The 23,016-nt window shown below is 48.9% G+C and overlaps 1 protein-coding gene across 1 annotated transcript in view; it reads left to right on the plus strand.

Moving 5' to 3' along the window:
- The first annotated feature begins 1,758 nt into the window (after window positions 1-1,758).
- Window positions 1,759-23,016, plus strand: part of LOC114880341 (serine/threonine-protein kinase 17A-like) — a 41,090-nt gene continuing 19,832 nt past the window's right edge. The window contains exon 1 of the mRNA XM_029196255.2: window positions 1,759-2,592. Coding sequence (XP_029052088.1) covers window positions 2,459-2,592 — 134 coding nt within the window. The 5' untranslated portion in view covers window positions 1,759-2,458. The remainder of the gene's footprint in view (window positions 2,593-23,016) is intronic.

Here is a 23,016-nt window from a genome sequence, read left to right on the forward strand (position 1 = left end):
CCGTCCGTCCTTCGAAGGGAAGTTGCGCTCGATCGGACCATCATCGTCCGTTTGCAATGTCAAATTGGAGCGGGCTTCAAATCGGAGCGATATTCGAGCGGTCACTATAGCCGATCGTATTAATAGTCTCTCGTGTTTGTGAAATAAGTATCGGAGAAGGAAACGACGTGGCGCAGCGTTTCATTTTCTCGACTCGATGATACAGCGTGTGCCGCAACGCACCGCAGGATCATCGATTACGACTGCTATCCTAGAAAACTGGTTGTAGATTACTCGCCGCTCGATGAATCAGCTACGCATCATCATCGAGTTGTAATAATACTGCTAGACTAGCGTGTATTTTCGTTTCGTTTGACAAGCATTGACAATATCTTGTTAAAATCGTTTCCACGGTGTATTTGCTGTCCTTGATTATCTTCTCGAAAGTCCTTCGTCCGAGATAAGTTCTTAACCTCTCTATCTTAATCTTCGAGTTTCCGTCTCGTTCTTTATACATTTTCCTGTTTTCCATTAATAGTTGGACGGAGCATAAATTCGCCGTAAAATATCCATCCGCATCGCGATACCTGCATAATCCACGGTTAATCGAAGGTGATGAGTTTTATTGGATCGTCGTTCCGTTCGAGTTTCAGAGGGGACGGTAGGATTTCCAATCGAGATGGGTGGCCAACGTTCCAGTAGGATTTAGATAAGTCGCGAGAAACAGCTTTTGCCACCGAAAGTCTATTAACCGGTGCAATCTCGCTGCTGCACTATCTTTAACCTACTTGATTCCGGTGCGACCAGATATTCCCGAGACGTCGTATTCCACAAATCTATCCGATTCGAACGGAAACATTATCCCGAGGGTATGCGTTAATTGCGTCAGGTAGGCGCATCGAAAATGCAAGATAACTTGATTAAGAAACTCGCTCGAGAGTTTCACAAGATCCTGTTGGGAAACCCGTCCGAGAAATTATTCGTCGACCAGTCAAATTTCTTAATAGGATATTACGTATCCCCATCCAATTTTCCTCGCATTTCGTTTGGAAAACTAGACAACGATCATCCATATCGAAATGAGCCGATTTATCTTGGCTCTGGAAGCAGCACCGACTTATTAGGAGATCTATAATGCAGAGGTGCGCATAGTTCTGCGATTGCGGCCCCTCTCTTTCTCCGGCTCGTTCGCTGCCGCTACCGTTGCTGCTCTTTCCCCGCGAAATCGATAAATTATGCATTCAATTATTCATGCTCACTCGCTATAATCACGTGTACGATGGTTGACAAGATGCTGGCACGCTTTACAAGCCTGCTGGCTCTCGGAGAGTTTACTCGCTGGTCTAGCTCGAGGAAGATTCCGTTTACTCGTTAGCGATGCATCGCGAACATGCTGTGTACGAGGGAAACGCAAAGATAGAGAGAAAGAAAAAAGAATGAAATTCGCGTGTCGCGCGGTAGCGTTCACGCTCGCGTTTCTCAAGGAAAGGGTGTCGCGCGTTTCGAGCGAAAAGCGCGGCATTGAAATCTCCGGAGATCAGTGACGGGCGGCAAAAATGGAACGGTTCGAGATGCTCGAGATGTTGAAGTTCGCAAGACGCGTAATCGATTATTATTTCGTTAATCGTCCAGTGACTTTGGATTGTAAGGCAACTAATAGTAGGGGTAAAAGAGAGAAAGAGCGAAAGAGAAACGCAAAGGAAAGGTGCATGGTGAATCGTGTAGAGAAGCTGAAATAAAAAGAGAGGGAGAGAAAGAGGAGGAAGCGGTCGGTCGGTCGGTGCATGGATGTCTTTCTTGCTGGTTTTCAATGTAGTTGTGAGAGAGTAAGTTAGTTGTCGGGTAGTTTCGGTTCGGGTCGGGTCTACTCGGTACTGTCACCGTGTCGAGCGACTACGAGAGGGGAGATACTTTCCCCCACCACGTTGGAGATAGCGAAGGGGCTCGAGAACGAAGAGTGGGGATCGCGCAAAGCCGCGGCGGAAGGTTCAATTGTTGGTTAACCGTGGCGAGAAGTGGTCGCGCGTGATAAGGCTCGCACGATAGAAGCGCGTGCCTCGTTTCGCGATCGGTGCGTGCACTTCGAGATTCGTGGTTTGCGACCACCGTGCGAGACGCAGGAGGATTTTTTGATTCGGAAATGCGTGCCTCTAGCCGCGACAGTGACGTGGTGATTCGTTCGCCGTTGCGTTGTCGGCGCGAGTAAACGTAGGCCGTGGAAACGTAGTGACCGAAGCAGAAAACACCTTTCGTTTTTTTTTTTTTATTATCTCTTATACATATACATATGTACACACGTTACGGATATTTACACGTGTGCCAGCAACAGAAAAGATAGCTAGCTGTGATCGGTACTAGTGAGAATCGTATTCTTTATCTTGTGTGACTCGTACGGCCAGAAGGAAATTTGGGATTATCGCATCGTGTGTACCTTCTTTGCTTCTTCTCCAATTGACGCACCGTCACGCCGGCACCAGCCATGACGGCGGATAGCCTGTTCGAGACTACCAGCATCCCAGGGCATCTCGCTCCCACGCCCCAAAGGCTGGAGAGGCTTCTCTCGAAACAGACCCTCGAGGAGCTGTACGAGGTCGAGGAACAACCTTTCGCACGGTAAGAGACCAGTCTTTCCCGACATTCTATCTCGTCGGCTCTTTGTGTAACCAGGTTACTCGATTTTTACGCTTCCGACTCGGAGGATAGCGACGAGTTCCTCCTACGACCTCACGAGGTCGCCGATCCACTTGGCTAATTAAAATTGTTCGCTTTCCTTCCTTCCCTCTCCATTATCACCGTTCCTTCGTTCTGCTTCGAATCGCTTGCGTCTCTTTACGATTACATATACCGACTTAGGCGCCAAACGCTCGAACGAACCAGACCGAGCGTAAATAGGGTAAAAATGCCCCGAATGGGATCGTGTCGTCGGAGCATGAAAAACAGAAAAAGGATCTGCCAGTGGAACATTGGTTCAGGGGCCTGCGGCACCCTCGACTCTCGGTCCTGGACCCTACCGGAGAAAGAAAGTGCCCCTACTGCGAGAGATCGAGGTCGAGACTTTGCGCGCCGATGCTCTTTTACGACCTCCGTCTACAAGCGTCTCTATCTCTCTCTTTCCCGAGAATTCTGTTGCTTCTTTGACAGAGGAACGGATGGAGAGGTTGAAGAAAAGGTTGCGAGCACGGTTACTCCGAAACTGTGCAAGGTCCAGGACCAAAAGCATCCGCGACGATGCTTCGGTGCATGTTCCGAATGAGTTTTAGATCGTAAGAAATCACCAAAGAGAAATCGTCGAATCGGGTCGCGCGCGGTGCTTCTACATCGACACAGTTCATTTCTTTCGCCTTTTCGCCTAGCTATTTTTCGTGATGTTTCGTTACGACGTAGTAATCTACATACGTATACGTTACTTTAAACTAGGTATATTTTCAACGATTACCGCCAAGGTTAAAAGATTTTGCGAAATCGCATAACGATTAGCGGCCATGCGTTCGTGTTTACGAAATATTGTTTTGAAACGGGTAGAGTCGCAGGGTATTAGGTGCTGTCATGAGAAAACTAGTATCAAAGTTTGCAGAAAAGCTCGACAAGATTTCATTACGGTTGCTACCAATCGTGCATTCATCCTCGATTTGCTCGAGCGCCGTTTCCATTCGCGGTTCTTTTGTTTGGCGATCGTTGGAAGTAGGTAGTCGTCGGTATAAACGATATACATATATGTCTGGGATTAATGTAGGCCAACGACTACGATGTTTGTTGTCGTCGTTACACGTAGCAACAACATCGCGCTCGTTGCTCGCACGTAAGCCGCTGTATCGATATCCGATTGCAGATATATCACGATCAAGTGTGCTTAACTGATAAAATGGATAACAGATTCGCGGTAAATTGAGAAATCGTGGTTAATTCCATTTAGCGTGTCGAATCGAATCGAGTCTCGTTGCTAGACGTAACCCCATGCCTCTTTCCCTCGACGATGGCTCGTTAGTCGTTAGTATTCTAACAACGACCGGATACGTTTAAGATATTTCTGAAAGGTGGTGGTAACCGTTGGAAAGATTTATGCAGCCGTCAATCAGGATCGTCGTCGATCGCTAGGCGTGAGCCACGAATGCGAAATACAGCTGCTTTACCGAGCACACACCTGCCGTACTCGAGATTTATACGCGTGCCATTTCTATCGCCATTCCCGGTCAAAGACGAGAAGGTGTGCCTGTTGCACTGTAAAAATTTGCTATCGATTCGAGGAAAAGATTTTTTCGTTTGTCGGTTTGTTTGGCTAACTGCACTGCAACTCGCAATATCAATACAAACACGTACGTGTTATTAAGGAAAGGAATGCAAACAATCGCCTCGGTTCTTTGAAAAAGTTTCGATTGCGTAATCGCGTTGGGAGAATTACATATATGCAAAGCGGCTGACACACACTGTCGAGTACAGAGAACAGGAGTCGCAAAGAGCTGCTGGCGTCGTTTTCCAGTCACGATTTCTGTAGCTGCGGGAGTTTGAACGTCACGCGTATCGAAACTATCGTTCGTCGAAACGAAAGATAAGTGGAAGTAAAATGCAGTTGAGTTTAACCGTGGTCATCGAGTCCTGAGCCACGAGAGTCGTCACAGCGACGCCATAAACGTCTGCGAGAAAGGAGCTCGGTATAAATATTATGGCTATATCGGCCTGTTATTCGCAAATGTAAATATAGGTACTCGAGCGAAACTCCGGCAGTTTCGTTGCCACCAATTAAAAGATTCTACGCGAGTAATCGATATTTGCTCTTTCGAAATATGTACATGCTAGCACGTTTTATCGTCGTATGGTTACCATTGCGATCCATCGTCGTTGCTCGTTATTCGTCACGGTCCTGGCATGTAACGATGATTTACTTTTGTCTCGCACCACAACACGCTCCTTTATCAGGGTTTCTTTTCCTTACAAGAACGTGCATAACGAATATTGTTTCACGTTCGATGTTGGCTCTTCTGTGCGAACAAAGAAAACTCTCTTAAAGTTTCTTCTATCCGGATAGTTAACGCGATCTCGCAGCTTGACGTACATCGTTGCGAAGGTCGATTACTTTTTCGCTCCTTTCTTTCTTCGCACCGTCATCGCGATACCGCGATAAAACGATACAGCGAAATTAGAGCGATATTTCCGTCGACTAGCAGGGCGCGCTTCGGAGTTCCTCCACCGATTCGTTCGCGATGCTGTAAAAACCTCGTTTCGATTTTGATGAATCACGTTGCAGTATCCTCTTCCGTGTAAACTTTGTTTCATCGAGACTGGTATACCTTTTATAGCAGATAGGTCGGATAAATTCGTTTGCAAAAAGTGACTCATAAAACAAGCGGATTTCTTGCGTGTGCTGAGAAGGCCTCTGCTCGTCGAAGCCTGGCCATATCTTATTCAAATATTGCAGGATCTCGTGAGATAGAGAAAAAAAAATTCGTGTACAAATGACATACAGCAGGTTTGTAGATTTTTCGCGACGATGCATCGCTTAGGAATTCCGTCAGGTGGTAGACACACAGAACGGATTGCGCTTTTAACGAGGCATCGTTCGAGAAGCAAATCCGATCGGCAGAATTTGTCGTTTCGGAGCATCGCGACGACGGGGACAGGTGCTTTTTATGGTGTCGGGTCGCGGCTTAGAATACACGGGAACAAGTGGGGGCCACGCAAAGTGGAAGAGAGCGAGAGAGCGAGAGAGTTTAGCGTGGGTTGAAAATAGCTTGTGGCCGGACTGAAAATGCAGAGACCGTCCGCTATGCACTTGCCGCTCGATATTTATACCCTTATAATAGGTAGATACGTTGCAACGTATCTTCTCAGCTTTGCCAACCGAAAGGACAATTAGAGAATCGTGCTTTTTCGGCTCTCGATGAGACGACGAATCTTTTTTCTTTTATGTAACTCGTGAATCCTTTACGAGGACCAGAATTCGAGTATAGCAATCGCAATTTCGTAAATCGAAACTGGTTGCAGCTGCTCGCGTGGAAAGTGGTGGCGAGTAACGAAGGAAATCTCGAACGACGGATTCTCTGGTTACATGCATGAGGAATGCTCTGGTTGAAGTTGGAGCGACCGAGGTAACGCGACAGAAACGGGCATGCCATCTGGAAAGTAACGGTAACGGCACCTGCAATTAGCGCGACAGCCTGGCTGCCTACTTGTTCGAGTCTTGCCTCGCGATCCGGTCGTCGATGACCTTCCAGCGACGGGGGGGAAACGAGATCTTCAGGGTGCATCGTGGTTGTTGCACGAACCTCCTAGGAGAAGGATCTCGAGCATCCGGTTTCTCCTCTTCCGACGTGGCCTTTGTTCTAGTCGGTTAAGGACGACGTGTTCCACCCTTTTCTCTTAAACGTCTTTCAGCATATTTAGTATTTCTATGACGCGTCACTCTTTCTTGATAGGAATCTTAAAAATCATAGACGACGCTCTCGAGGTTACCAGGATTTACTGCTCGTAAAAGATATTTCCTCCGGTCGTCAGAGTTTCGATTCGGATTTCCGTGGGGACCGCAGTTACGGACCGATTCTTTTTCGATTTTCTTTTACCCTCGACTGAGTTTCGACCCACGATGCATCCCAGAGGAGGCAGCTGCTTTCGAACAAGCAACAGCTGTTCGAACTTGTGTTCATCCCTCGCTTTCCAGGATACTTCCCGTGCCTTCGTGGCTCGTCTTTTCGCTTAGCATAACAATGCTCTTTTTTTCAAAAGACAGCAGGATGAAGGTTTCACGAGTAGGTAGTTATGCTAGGATCTTTGGATTCTCTCTCAACTTCCTTCCGTTCTCGCTTTCGCTCGAACGATGGTTAATTTAGCCGAATGAGAAAGCGAGAAGGGGATTCGTCGTGACTAAACGAGGTACGAGCTGCGCGCACGACATCTTATTAACATCCCTTCTGCACGATGACGGCGATTATCGGCGATACAGATAGCTAGCGGAGGATAAAGCGGTCGTGGCGTTGCCGTGTCGAGGGGCTCTTCAGCTTCCCGTCGCCTTAATTATATTTATCGGTTTGCTCGATCGGAACGGTCGCCACGCCGATCTCTCGTGGATCGTCGCGAACTCTACGGACGCAAGAAAAAAAGCCACAGTGGCTGGATGTTCACGGGTGAGAAAATACGATGGTATGCCGCGAGCACGCGCTGCATCGACGAACAAACGTTGCCTTCTTCTCAAGGTCGTCGTGATCATTGTCCGTTCACTGGTACTCGCTGCTCGCTCATCCGATCGATAATTCTGTTCCCGTGGATCATGTACTATGAGTCGGTGGAAGCCACCCAGAGTCACAGATGGCCGTGTTTCTTTTCTTGAGAAATAACGAGAAATTCCAACGATCGTTATTCAGCCGTACCGTATTTAGACAGCCTGGCTATTCGTGTCCGTTACAAAGGAACGCGTACCCGGCTGACTCGTTCGTCGCGATAGTTTTCTTTCAGCTGCTCTTCGAACGAAGATGTTGTATCGAATGATTTCAAGCTCGTAACCTACAGCGCGATCTCGATCGAAGGAGGGCGATATCAACGTAGAAAAATCCCGTAGATCGCGGTATCTGGCTAGAACGGAATGGAGCGAAACGGAACGGAAAGTTAGCGAGCCGCGATCGAGCGAGAAACGTCCTGTTGGAATGATCTATGGGTCGAGATCGATCATGAGCGGGGTATATAGTTGGCGAGATATTACGACACAGGCTGGAGAGGGAGTCGAGCACGACTATCGACGGAGAAGGGAGACTGTTGCGGATCGTACGCGATTGCGATGATCTATGGATCACGATTTCCCGCTGCTAGGACGCTTTTTCCCCGGATTGCTCCACGGTATTTTGTCCAACGCGACTCCGAACGCGTTCCGCGGTTTTTCGACCGCTCTAGAAAGTCGACTCGACAACGGTAGGTAGGTCTTTTCATCAAGAAAAGAAGAATACCGCAAGATTGAACGCGTAGGTGGGCAAGTTTATAAACCTTCCGATTCGTTTCGTTTCGTTTCGTTTCGAGATGATCACAACTCTGTACGGTCATGGATCACTTCTCGGTTTCGCGAAACGAGTCCTTGAAAATCAGATTACCCGTTCTTCCGTGGCCTGCTTCTCGCCCACGCTCTTTTTCGAAACAGCCGACCCAAGATACTAAGTTGTTTTGCCAATGCTTCCATTCAGAGCTTCCACTAGGCCCGACGATGCGCGAAACGCGCGTCTTCTTTTTCCCCTTTTCTGTTTTTGCTATCTTTATCTCGATTGGAACGAACGGATTGCGTCCCTGATGGTTTTTCGCTTCGTTTTCGAACACGTCGCGTCAAGATGAGTCTCGTAAACAGACCGATGGAACGAAACTCCGAAGAATCCTGGGGACGATCGGCGTACAAATAACTTCGAGGAGTATTAATCGAAAGCGCGATTTCGCTTGTGTTGCATGTTTTCCTGTACCGAACAGCTGCGAAACGGAACTCGGGGCGAATTTGTAGGAGCGCGATGTCACCAAAGACGCGAACAAGAAAAAGAAAGAGAAAGAGAAAGGGGGAGCCGTGTTTGTTCGTTAAGACCCTATACGCGACGACCTCGTTACTACAACGCGGTCGCTCCCCTTCGGTTTCCGTTCGGTTAACCGTAAATTACAACCGCGCGACCGGTGTGTAACGAGCATAATGGCGACGGTAGCCGGGTGAAGGTCGGCCAACTCGAACAACCATACGAATCGATTGACGAACCGACGTTTCGTTTCGCTAAAAAATCGTACACCTCTCTGGACTCGAAATCTAGCAACCGAATCGAAAGATCGACACGGAGCATTCTCTCGTATCGAATGCAACCTTGTCCTTACGCGGTGGCGGTGGCGACAGCGGCGGCGTTGAAAGATGAGGCGGCGATCGAGGACAGCGATGTCCAGATTCAATCATCCTTCAAGCAACGATGCGTAGCTCCGTTTTGAATTTCGCTTTCTTTCGTTTGAAAAAATTTTCGCGTAAAGACAGCCGATTGCTTTTCGAGCGGATCTCGACGACGCGACGCACAGAAAACGTTCGAAAGTAAATAAGTTGGTCTAACCGTCCCACTCGAAGGCGTCCTACTTTGCGAGCTATATCGTCGATCGTTGCGGTTCCGCGTGTGTCCATTGTGGCGTGCGTTGGAAAGGGAATAACCTTGCCCGCATTTTCTATCGTGTCGCAAGATATATCCACCCCTGTCTCTATCCGCGTACCGCTTAAACTCTAGTCGAATGGAACCATTATCCTTTAAGAGCGTAAGTCGATACGTTATCTCGTTTTCCGCGGTAAAGCAATTAATCCTATCCAGACTTCTCTCATTACGTCGTTGTTCGAAATACGTGGCCACTCGATTAGGACCAGGTAATCAACCGTGGTCACGAGTTCGCTTCGATGAGTCACGAGTAATTTCAAGCTTTCCAATAGTCTAATCGATTCTTCACTCTCATCGAGCCACCTCATCTACCCCCGATAACAGGGGTGCTATTAGGTGAACGTGTTAACGTTTCGATCGATGTTACTCATACGGAGAACTCGTATGACTTGTAGAACTCGTCGAGCTGAACATGCCTATACCCCCTTTTGGGGGCAGACGGCTAATTGTTTAAAAGATATTAACAATTACAGTTAGTTACTCCTTACATTTTAAAGTATGACAAACTCACACATACAACTCGCAATCTAGAGATTCACGGTTCAAATCCTTGGTTCCCAACATTTTTTTTTTTTTTTTTTAATGATAATTTGTCTCTTTTTGAATTCAAAATGATATTGATATTTATTGCCAGCCTCATCTTCGCAATCTACCATTCCCCCGTTTTCAAGGCACACACACTCGCCTTCACGGATCTTTCCGTTCGAGGAGACCACGCCAGCCGCTAGACAAAGCGAAATCTTGATCGACCAACGGTTGCTCTGAAACGTTCGATCACCCACGCCTCGCAGGAATCCCAAGGGCGAAACCGTGGCTCTCTCGAGAGCCACTTATACCTTGGTGGCGAACCGCGATCGATATAGTCGAACGATATCGCTTTACCGATCGTGTCCTCTCTCTTTCCCCGTGTCCCAGATTCGATGGTATACGATGCAGGACGATAAACTGCTGCAAACACCAGGGCCAGCTGTGCATGGCCCTTGTAACGTAATGCGGGTCGATCGATCGGCAACGGTCGCTCCGGATCTCGCGATTCCCTCGTTTGCCTCGGAAGAAGGCCATTCTACAACGGCCCGGCCCTCGTCGCAGGGTGTAAGATGCTCTAATTAACGAGAACACGCGAAACATTCCGTGCGATTACCGTGCTTGGTGGACGCCACGATTTCGTGATTCACGAAGTATGTGGGGCACGTCGATTCGTGGAAGTCCATGACTAGACCGGTGACGAATACACCTTGCCGACGACTCCAAAAGCCTGGTATCGAGACTCGTTGCTTCGAAGCATCTTCGTTCTAGCGTTACGGTAATGACGTCAGAGCCGCGTGAAAGTTTGCCGCGTAACTCGTATCGCGATTATAAATCGCGTTGTGTCTCGTTCGAGTGCGCGGACAACGCGCAACCTGGTGAAACACGTTGAGGAAACGGTAGTGGGTCGAGAGATGGTGAGCGAACCAGAAACCGAAGAAAGCTCTTTTCCGGAAGAAAGGCGGAAGAAATCAGTAAAACGAAAATTTTCCATGATTTCCCAGAAGTTTCAGCCGTTTCGTTGATTCTCCATTACGCGAAATTGCCGACAGACACAAAGCGATCGAGCAACGCTATATTTGGAAGCGGTTGCAGCGATTTTCGCAATATCTCGATACGTGGTTGGTACACGCGAACATGGCCGGAAAGGCGTGCCGTGAAAAGTTAACGCGCGTTATTCGAGGTTCCAGGTTTTCGCCTCTTTCGGGGCTTAGCAACAGAACCTAACGCCTGTTCGTCAGCTGAAACACGAGAATTCGTTCCCCTCGACAGGCACATTCTTCGTTGCAAGCAGTGACAGCTGACGAGCCGACCGGCTGTTGGTTTGCACGCTTTTCTCGCACGCGATCGTCCGACTCGACTCCGCTTCGAAACCTTTGTACCGGAAAATCTGAAAAAGTAGCATGCGGATGGTAGATAGAACAACGGTAGTACAAAGATGTCAACCTAAGGTTTCTTTTCACTCGGAGAATGTAAGGTGAAACGTAAAAATTACAGTCACACCTGCGGTGACTGCAACCGTGACACGGGATATAACATTCCGTCGTAAGTACACCGCATTCCAAGAGGAAAGCACGTCGTGCCAGGAGGAAATAAACGTGTTCGATATTGAACGAGGAATAAAGGTGGGTGGGAATCGTCATCGATTTGGATGGATTTCATTTATTTATTCGAGATTGCTTTACTTGTACAAGCTCGGCATAAAATACAGTTTTAGTGAAATTTCGTGCGAGGCTGATTGCGACGGAGACACTTTTACGTGGCCACATAACGTCTGCGGCGTGCACAGGTGTGGCCAGTTATTTCGCTCGATTTATCGCCCTCTTCGTTCTTTGCTGCATAGCGAAAGATATTGGCAGGGCTGTAGCGACAGCTTTCACGCCCACGTTAGTAGGTTTTTGAACTTGTAACGGCATCGAAATCAGCTCGCGATATTTCGGTACCAGCCTGACTGTTACTCGAGTAATCGTGCCGATCTCGGGTTGCAATCGCGATCGCGAATTTCTGCGGTTGTCTCTGCGGCTCTGGCCCATTTCGAAATCAATTTCTCCTTCGACTCGAATCAACGGACAAGCAAAGCTTGCCCGTCGATCGAATCGTTCGCGAGATTTCGCAAAACGCCTTTTTCCTTAATTTCAACGGAAGCGAACGAACGTTGCGACATTGGTTATTACAAAAGTTGTTGACCGGTTGCGGTTTCAGCGTTGCCTTTAGAAAGGACAAAAAAGATGGCCGAAAAAGTGAGAGAGAGAAAGAGAGGGAGAGGAGAAAATGACAAAGCTAGGCGCGAGTCAGGAAAGTAGATCGGAAATGGCCACTCGACCCGACCCGTTAAGACGAGAGGTTTACGTAGTGTACCGAACACGATGACACCAGCTGCCTAACTGTCGCTTCCTCGTTCGTAAGCCGTTCGCCGTACGCTTTAGCGTTCTCGTTTTACGAGGTTCGGACGTGTCCTCGTTTCTTCGGCAACTCCTTCCTTGAAATCGAACGATCTTGCCGTTTCCTCTTCCGATAGCTCGATGAATGTCTTTGCATATATTATCGAGCCATCGTGCAACCTCGTTTTCGCACGAAATCGTATTATACGAATATTCTAGGTAAACCTCTTTCTTTATCTTCGGTTTAGTCTGTACTAGCTTAGACGCATAGACGCGTAGACACGTCAGACTTGTACGCGTACATGGAATATTTTCACGTGGGACGGTCAGTCGGTGTCGGTGATGACCCGAATGCCGTGAAATCGACGTGTGGGACGCGCGTCGCTCGCGGGCCTTTCCTCCGATAATTACGATTCCACTTGTAATTATTTGCCTCCCCTCTTTAAAGTGCCATCTTTTAACGTCGACCGAAACGATTCGATGCTTCCCACTTAAAACGCGCAATCTTTTTACCTTTTATACACCTGTCGCGGAGTTTTCACTTTTTTCTCGTATACTCGAGCAAGATTTGCTCGAATGGTACAGTTAATTCATTCGTACCCTTTGAGGTGCATTGTAAGTAAATGAAATCGTACGATACTGGAAAGTCGCGAGAACCAGCAAATTCCGCTCGGTTGAATGTAAACGCGGAAATCTCTGGCCAGTGGAGTGAACATAAACGTTCACCGCTGGATTACATTCTGTTAGCACAGTTTTCTCTCCGAGACGGTGAACGTCACCGAGGCCGCAGACGTGGCGCCGATTTAAACGTTTCTCCGTTCCGCTCGAATCGAATGCCTTCTCGACATGCTGACTCGCCAACGCGTCTCGATCTTTCGCGTTTCATTGCAAAATAAATAGAACTGCTAACTTCAAAGTTTCCTCGTAAGACAGTTTCGAACTATGTTCGAAGGAACGAAGCGATAGAGAAAAGCATAAAGAGCCGGGAACGAATCGCGACTCGGCTAATATCCGGTTAATCGAGCTGCCTTTTACCTCTGGACGCGTCCTTGCGTAAGCGACTCCGCGACGGCCTTTGTCGTTGTTGTTATTGTGTCATCGCGAGTAATGGGTACGGGCTGTCGCTTGTCGGCCAAGAGGTGGGAGCGGGTGTTTCGGAGGAAACGCCGTTAAAAGGCAGCCTCGAAAGCGCCACGTGGGTGCTCACCTTCGATCGCGTTGCTTCTCGTCGCGTTTGTGTCGCCTTTTATTCGCTTCAGAAAATTTCACCGTGTCTCGATGTACGGAGAAGTACGTTTTATTTTTGCGTTTCACACACGCACGTGAAACGATACCTGCGTCCTTTGTTTTCGACTCTCGAACTCGTCATTGTTAACGCACGTTCATATCTTTGTTCTTTCAACGGAGATTGTAACGCGGTCACTTGGACACTATCGTCGCACGGCACCTTTCTCGTTTACCGAGCCGATTCGATTAGGAGCAAAAGTGGAGATAGGGCTGCACGCGTTACTTCGACAACCCCCTCGTCGCGAACGTGTTTCTTCTTGGATCTAGAAACCTAGATTCCGGCAATAGCCGAGAAGTCGAGGAGTCGAGAAGATCGAGTGGATTAAAAAGCGAAGCCAAACCAGTCCCTGTTGTTGACACGAAACTGCTCGGTTCCGTCCGAACATCGCGAAATCGGCATATAAACGGCTCAAACGCGACCGGCTAGCCGAGAAAGAGGGAACATATTCTCAAACGAATGGAGGAGTGAAATTTTGCTGCCTTTCACCGTTTGCATGCCTTTTCGATCGAACCCGCCACCGCTGTCTCTTTTGCGTCTCTCGAAACTTTCAGCGTTTACATCGCGACATCGTCAGGATTGAAAATTAGTTTCGATCCGAATGAGAATCGGAAGTAAGGAACGCGGTCGTCGACCTTTCGATCGTGGTTCGTAACGGATGCACCGAGCCGGAGGCACGCGTTTTAACGTCACGATCGCAAAAACTGGCCCGGATACGTGATGTTCTCGCGCGAGTGCGCGAACCATTGCCGAACAGAAGGAGTAACGCTAATAGCCGAAGGGAACGCGAACTGGCATAATCTATTTTTGCTGCGGTTTGCTTATTCTCGTCTCTGGTATTTTAATCGAATATCCTGTTTGATGACCAAACATCGCTCGGGAGATATCCCGACGTTCTCTTCTCTCTTTGTTCATCGCTTTCCACGAAGAAAGACCGACTTTGCATAGTCACCGGAAATTCCGGCGGTTCACACAGACATTCGGAGAAGTTGCTTGGAAAAACGGAACGGAAGATTCCTAGAAGTAGTGGAAAGAATGAATCTCAGCGTAGTCGTGGAATACCATGAGCAAAGAAAAGAAAGATGGTCGCGATATTCGATGCTAAATTTAAAGATCGAAAGGTTTGGACGGTGGCCGTTGGACGAATCTCCCTCGCCTCGGCTCGCTTCCAGATTCGTCGATCACCGGGCGAATGCACTAGTATACAAATATATCGCGTGCACCGTGCACCATGCACACACGCGTTCCTTCCACCGCGACAGCGGTGCATTCCTGAAGAGCAAGCGTTGCATTAGCACTGGCGCCAGCGCTCTCTCGACCTCGAGGGAAGCCAGAGAGCCACCCTAGACGGAAAAACGGTTTTTGCGCTTTCATCGCGTCGTCTTTCTGCAAGCACGTTTCCAGCCCACTCCCCAACAGGCCCTTCTTGAATAACTTTTTCGCCTCGGTTCTTTTACAACAGATCGAACCTTCTAACTCGCGCTTTCACGTTACCACCATCGCACCCAACAAAAGCAGTCTTTTTTTGTACTCGACGGACTTTGAACTGTGATCGGTAAACTTATCGAGTTAGCGACAACCCGATAACCGCTTCTGGCCACTTAACGAAACGATAACACCGGCTGTTCGCCAAGGCGATTGAGGAAAAATTCCTTTGTAGTTAGTCATCGGTAGCGGGGTACTTTCAATGGCGTTACCTTGGAACGTCATCGACGGTAGAGAAGACTGTTAAACCAGCGATCGTCGTGGTAAAGGGTTGAGCAAGGGGACGGAACGAATTTCGCGAATAGCCAGAGGCGAGTGGAAAGAGGATATAAAAGACGTTTAGTGGCAGACGTGTTCGGTGTAGGAAGTAGGCGATGGATACGGGGCAGACGACGATAAAACAAAAAACTCGTTTTGCGACCTCTGGCCAGCAAACGGCACCGTAAATTTTGCCTTCGGCGGAGGACCTGCTTACCGGTTACCAGAACCATTCGCGACTCATCCGATCACACAACGACGAATTATCGGGTATTAATTTTACAAGGATGCAACATTGAGGAAAATGTACTTGTCGGGTACGCTCGAAACGAAACGAAAGAGAACGAATTTTAAAATTTTTCTCGGTTCGAGGGAAGCATTCGGTCGAACAAATCCATCCGCGGTCTCGTCGGGGGTTTCACCTTTTGTCAGTGGGATTCTCGTGGATGGAAAGTTGTTTTCGATGCTCTCTACCTGAAAGAACCGCAGCCCGGACCTTTTACTCGCGTAGCCCGGCTGTTCTGTCGCTGAGTAATCCTTCCGGAATTTTGCTCGAAAAGTGGCTTTCCTGCCAAGCGGACCAACATCTTTCTGACGGGGCCGGTTAAAGCCTCTCTCTGTTTTCTTTCTTCCACGAGATCCCGGCACGGCGCTGAGCCGCGTGTACTGGAACACCGCCAGAGAGTAAAACCACCCTTCCTTTTATCTTCCGTTTTCAAAGACTCGTAATATCCATCCGAGCGGACTTTACGTGGCGCGGAAACTTTTTGGCTACGATTCGCGGTTGTTCCACCTCGGAGTTGGAAGATTAAAAAGCGCGCTCTAAATTTCCATAGAGCAGACGGTCATCGAAATAAAGGTACAGTGGGCCACGGGTACTCGGTGGTTTGGCCGATCGCGCGATCGTGGTCGGAGAAACACCGGGCTGTGGATAATGCGAGTAACCTTCATCCGTGGACCGTTACTCTGCCCTGCCGGGCCCGCCGGCTACGGCTATTCAGGTCTCTAGGTCCCCGATCCTCGGCGACACCGAGCTGAGGACAAGACGTCTCGCGTGAGACACCACAGCCTCCTTCTCCGCCCTCTTTCGCACTATGTTCTCGCGCATCAACGTCACACTTTTCTTTTTCTGTTTATCGTAATCGGTCTGAAGAAGAACGACGAACGCGAAGCGCAAGGGATGAAAAATCGAAAATACTTGCGATTCGGTTCGAGGTCAAAGCCGATTCGTCGACGCGAGAGACGCGATACCTTCTCGCGTGACCGTCGGTCTTCCGTAAGTGGGCCATGCGCAAAGTAGGCCTCCTCGCGAACGAAGACTCGTCGTGGCAAGAGGAAGACTCCTCGCTCGCGTCTCGTTTCGACGAAACACGAATCACGCCGTGTGTTCCTTTCGAATACCAATGGAATACCTACGGTTTACTTCGGATCGGGTCGAATCGGATCGAATCGCTAATGGGATCAAGGGGCAGAGTTCAGGAGGCGTGTGCTCTTCTCTAGAATCGTTTGTTCTCGCGAGACGGCTGGGCTTGCCTTCGCCACCAATCGACGTCGGACGATAAATCTTACCGTTGTTCTTTCAACGTTTCCGGGAGAATGGAACGCGAAGCTAGTTTGCCACGCTGATTGTATACCATCTTACCACGATAAATCATGCGCGCTTTAGGACGTTACACGGTTCCAGTCATTCTTGCGTTCGCAGGAAAGTTAGTCGAGAAAAGACCGATTCACTGGTTCGGCTAACTCGTAGTTTGATCGGTAGCTAGACGGCGCGATAAACGATTAGACAAATAATATCGGGTACTCGCGTCTCGGTGAATTACAAAACGCTGTGCATCGATCGTCGACGGTGCTCGAAAGCTAGATCGCCTTCGAGAAATCGGTATCGCGAGTGCGACCGGTCGCGTCGAGTAACGGCCATGGTTCTCGAAGGAGAGCGACTCGGATCGACAACCGCCTTTCCCGATTTCGTCACGAGTGCACTGTTAGAGGCACGGTATTCTCGTTTTCTCTCTTACACGCCACCGTTCAGGATACGCGGATTCGCGCGTGGGTTCCGCGATACTAGCCGAAAGCTGTCGATCACACCGCTAACAACTGTCCAATTACCGTGACCAAAGCGTGGTATTAATGAGTGCACGTCCACGCTGTGTGTAACCAGTTTTGAAAGCTGTTCGATTTATAGCCTTGCTTTCCTTCCAGACGCGATTAGCTATCGCCAGTACCAACAAGCAAATAATAATCCTTCTCTACCGTGCTTCTCGCGGTCTCGATCGTCGCACCTTATTACGACGTGTAAATCATTGAAGTCATACTTATTAGATCTGGTAGCGCAACGACAAATTGTCCCCCTGTTAAAAGAAAATCGATGCCTTCCAAGAAGAAAGGCGACTCATGGATTGGTCGGTTCTCACGCCCAGCCTCCTTTTGTATGCAGAAGCGAGCAGAGGCACGTCGGATCGCGTCGTCGAGGAATTTCGACCGGGCGCGGGTGGGTGACGTTGAATCACGCGTACGTTAACTTGCCAGTCCGTAGCAACGAATCGCGACGTGACTCACGTTCGTGGCTTCGCCACTTCGGGGCTCGCATCAAAACGGACCCGAGTCAGAGAAAGGTACGCGACTTTTGTTTCATAACCAGGAATTCATCGCGCTACCACGAAACCGTTGACGATTACGTCATCGCATCTACGGTTCCCTCTTTCCTCCGAAGTACCTGGTGAGAGCCGCGTCGGTTGCGATCCTTCCTGGAAGGTTGGGTCGCGTCGGCCAAGGTGGAAAGAGGGAGGACGCGAACAGCGACGGTTGGAAGGAAAATTGAGAAACGGGAGGAAAAGGTCAGTGGCTGGTTCGAGTGAGGAAGGAGGGTTCTGCACGCATTGTGCGTGCAGGTTGCACGCGGAGGGCTCGCGAACGATGCGTATCTATGCCCGACCGGCTGAGTCACGTGGGAAGCATGCGTGAAGCTATTCCTCGGCAGGTTCGGCGTTTGCCCTTACCCTCCTCTTCTTCCTCTCTCGTTTTTTTCTCTTTCTTTATTTCCTCTTGCCGTTTCCAAGCGAGCGAACATTGAGCCTCGCCTCGCCTTGCCTCGCCTTGCCTCTCTTCGTCTCTTTCCCTCTGTCTAGTATCGCGTCAATTGAATTACTGCAAATTGATTCAGATGTATCGATCGTGCGCCTAATCCGCGTACTAGCAGCCAACCGGTAGACGTTGATCGATCCTAGCGGTCAAGCCGCGTCCATTAGCGCGGCCTGTGAAAAGCTACGGACACGCTCTCCGTCCCACGGAGGCTGCGTGAAATTCCATCGTTATCTGTATCCGTGCTTTAATGCGGCAACGCTCGTTGGTTATCAGCGTCATTACCGGTGGCAATGGAAAAAACGTCGATCGGTTCGCGTACGCTTCCGCCAAGCCGCGAAGCCGCCAAACAACCGCTCGATACGATGCCCAGAGGAGAGTACCGAGATCCTCTTGAAAGAATTCCAAGCAGCTGTAACGCTTTTCTCACGGTACACGAGAAACCTTTAACCCGGGTTGATGATACGCAAAAATAGAGAGGAGACTGTTCGTTAAAGACGCGTTCACAAGAGCGCGGAACGCGAGAAGAAATAACTTCGATCTTCTAGCCGGGATGGTTTAAAGCGCAGCGCAAACAATTTGTTAGTCGAGCTGCTTAAGGGAAGAGTTTACCTTCTCGGAGTAACCGAGTTAAATTATAAGCCGCACGCCTCGGGGTCCCGATCGAACGGTCAATTGCAGTCATTATGTAAATATTTCACTAAGAAGATGACAGGATTAAGCCGATCCCCCGGACCTTGACGCAATAATCGAACAAGAATGTTCCAATTAAGCCTCGGATAGCTGCTAGCTAAAATGCAGTTTGGTACTTGAAATAATAAATATTCGCACATCGAGCGCGATTAAACGTAATTCCGTAATAGAAAGAAAATTTGTGGACAAGAAGATGATAAAGGGAGATTGGTATAAGCTTAATTTATTCGAAGCGATGCATAATTCATTCGATTGAAACGCAACTAGCCGCTGGTTATCACGACTATAGATTGTTGGTAACGCGACGATGTAATAACAGATGGTTCGAACAGCGATCGTCTTCGATGAAAAAGCGACTTTTAACGGTTGGTTGAAGCGTATCGTAGGGCAGCAACTGGCTCTCTCCTTGGAAGGTCTCTTTTTCTTCTTGAAAAGCTTCGCACTTGGTGGCAAGGAGAAAGGGCCATTTGCCATTACCCTGGTCTCTCGAGGTCTCCGGTACAATGCCACGAAACGATTTGCACTTGAATGCCGGGTCTCATCCGTTTTCAGGCCGGATGTAGGTCCCGCCTTGCGCCGGATACGCTCCTCTTTCATCCATCTTGTTTCGTCGAACTCTCTGGTTAATGTCTACCCACCTCTTTTACCTTTTCTATTTTTCTTTTGGCCTGGGTCCAGGGACATTCGTTCTCCGTCGAGCAATTAACTGAAACAGCATAAATTCGAGGAGAACGGGAAACGCGGATCGAACTTTCGCTGTTGGTTTTGTTTGTTCGATGGTCGCCATAACCGTGTCCGCCCACGCGTCTTACCAGCGAACGATACGTCTTTCTGTTTTTTAATGGCCTCTATAAATCACGAGCACGTCGGTTTCTCGAGTTCTTTCATTCGGAAAACTCATTAAGTCTCTGTCGGTCGGTTCGCCTCGGTCGACGTTAATAACCGTGTGCCCTTTTATCGTTTGCTCACCGAAAAAGCCCGCGTTCGCGGGCTGGAAAATTCTTTTATTCTTTGGATCGCGAATGAAATTAATTCGAAATTCCTCGTCTCGTAACAGCCAACGGCCAAGTCTAATCTCGCAGAGAGCCAAGGGCTAACGTCGGGGAACGAACGAACGTGAAGGGGAGCAGTTTGCCGGTAGACCGACGTAATTAACAAAGTCACGCTTAGTCGAGCCGAGTCAAGGCCGAACAATTGTTTCATCCTCGAACCGAATTCGCGTTGCACTGGCTAACCGAGTCGATTCCAGGGCTAATCTTGTGGCGTGCAACCGTCGACCGGATGTCCCGATGCAATCACAAAGAATACCATGAGAATTAACCGTAGGTACTGTGTAAGATACATGGGTATCTTCGCGTTATCGTTTCAGCCTCGGACACGGATGAACGCAGAACGGGTCATTACGCTCGCGCGTTATCCTGACGTTCGACGAGGAACGAGGAACGAGGAAGTGGCGTTGCTTAATCGATAATGCATTGTGCCTTCGTACGAATGCGTAACGCGAGGAGTACGCGTTCATTGGAAAACGGCGATGCTAATAACACGGTGGCCACGAACCGACGTTTCTAGTATACGTCCGGAAGATTAAAACTCGCCGAGTTTTTAACCGTTTCACTGGTTAGTTGGCTGGTATCGATCGGTGGGATCGATCTTTAGACCGGTTTCGAGCTTTCATCCAGGCTACCCGTTAGAATCGCGGCTGGTTACTCCGATTCCTCGAATCGCTCGGTTCGTAAGCATCGGTGCTTTTTCGCGCGTGTCACCGTTTATTTGTAGCGCATCGCGAAGAAGCATCGGAAGAGCGATAATACGAAAACACGAGAAGGAATATCGGTAGGCAATTAAAGTCGAGTTAAAGCAATAAATTGCGTGAAACAGCGTTGCGGAGAAGGTGGCGGGCAGTGAGTCTATCGCGAACCGATCAGGAAAGAAGCTATCACGAGTAACGGACGCGGTAGATCCAGCTTCCAAGAATAGAGCGTCCTCACGGAGGCTAACCCCACCTGGAATGCCACCTTCTGCTTTTCATCCTGCTTGCTTTCCCATCGAACGCCGCGCCGGCCATCGAGAACGTGTGAAAAAGCCGCCTCGAAAAAGGAGAAACGAGCAGCCACCGCTAGCGTGCCTCTACCGCTATTATCGCAGCGATACTTTTCTTCATTTTAGAGCCGCCACATCGCATCGCGATGCGATTCATTTTATTTTCCATGGGGATAAACGATTGCAAATCTTCCACTATGGTTATCACGTTGCATGGTATAGACTCGAAAGCGGCGAAATTGCATGCTACTCGTGAACGAATTATTATAGTTGGATAACACCGCGAACGCGGTCAAGCAACTCGCGATAACCCAGATATTCGACGATGCTAATAAGAACAAACGAATGGACGTACGATTCGCGTGAATTTGCAAATCAGCGTATTCCTTTAATGAATCTTCGATTAAATTACTTTCGCAAATGACCGGCTGAATTTTTGGCGATTGTTTTGTCGGTCGGTCTCTGATCCACGGTACTTTGTGATAACCGGTTCTCGACCGTGGGTATCCGCTCGAAACTCGTGCACCTTCCTTTATCAATCACTCTGGTCCCCTCTTAATGAACGCGGGTAATTGAACGCGCACCTATCTTCCACGGCCAGCGTGTTCTCGATATTTCCGATTGCTTTCGATGCTCAGAAACCGGCTGTTCGCCGGTTGCTGTGCGCAAGAAATTGAAGGAAAAATAAAGGGGATACGGTTATCTCTTGCATTTCGTGAGAAACGATGCGAGTGTCTCAAAACACAAAGCAGAAATGAGCGCATTACGTGGACGTGGTGCTCCTCCGCTCGACCATCGTACGTGCTCGGAATACGGCCGCGTTCGTGTTTAGAACAATAAAGAAAATGGTAAAGCGCGCGCGATACAAAAGCGAGTAGCAAATTCGCGACGAAGCGTCGTCCAAGTAATTGCGACACGCTTTAACGCTCGTTACGATTTCACGCGGTCGCCGGCTTTCGCTGGTATTCGCTGCCAACGACGAACACTACGAGACAGAAGAAAGGTAATAATCGTTAGGCTCGAGCAAATCGACGACGTTACGTCACACGACCGAGTTTCTAGGACGATTGTCGCGAATCGCTGCTTCGAGCGGCAACCGTTGTCGCGAAATCGAGCTAATTTCACTCGTTTACTCGGTGACCGTTTCGGAAGCCACGAATAAATAAGTCTATGCTCCCCGTGGACGAAGGAGATTAACTAGGGCTACGTCACGACCGTCTACGTCGTTCACAGGCAATTTTGGACCCTTCCGATCACGCTGGGTTTACAATTGGACCACTTGTTTCTAAATATCCTCCGACAGCCTTCGTTCCAATTCCTCCCGTCCGTTTCTGAGAATCGGCAACGCACCCTCGAGGATGTTCTCACAAAACGCGAACGTTGATTTCGCGAATCGTTCGAAATGGCATGGTTGCCCGAAAAAAAGGATCCGTAGTATGGTTTCGAGCCGCGAGACACCTGGAGGCAGGACTCTCGATCGCGTTTCTCTCCCGCATGGCTACCTGTGGTGGCTGCTATCGCAAATATATATCCGTCGCACGTAAAGAAGAAATAAATTGCCAGCGGGCCGTAAAGAAATCCGTAGCGAAGGCGTGCACCATTGGCTTTGGTAGCTCGCCAACGAGGTTAGTGGGATTTGAGATTTTCGATAGCTCCTTCCTACGCGTAGCTGGTGTATAACGTGTCGAGGATAACCGGCGGGCGTTCTCTTCTCGCGTGAACGCGTTCCTCTTCTGCACGAGAACGTTCGACCGCCAGCTCCTGCTTTCTGTCGCTACGGAAGCAAACGAGCAACGAAGAAACTCTCTTCCCTCTTCTTCTTCTTCTTTTGCTGCTGCTGCTGCTGGTTCGCGCTAATTTGCATGTGACGCGCGCAACCAAGTTCAATGCACCAAACGTTAACCCTTCACGGATGCTTTATTGCACGAAAGAGAAAACGCAAAGTCCGTTCGATCGATCCCATCTTCCGCAAGAATTCATCGTGTTTGCACGAAGAGAACTAACGAGAAATTTTTCGTGTTTATTGCAGGTACGTATCAGCCGGACTTATTTGCCAGAGATACCCGCAACAGGCTTCCCCATTGTGAGAAAGTACCTACGATTAGTCAACGCTGATAATTCCTTATCGTTGCGTGGAAGGCGTCGGGAGATT

Source organism: Osmia bicornis, chromosome 14 (assembly GCF_907164935.1).
Source record: "Osmia bicornis bicornis chromosome 14, iOsmBic2.1, whole genome shotgun sequence".
NCBI classification, from domain to species: domain Eukaryota; kingdom Metazoa; phylum Arthropoda; class Insecta; order Hymenoptera; family Megachilidae; genus Osmia; species Osmia bicornis.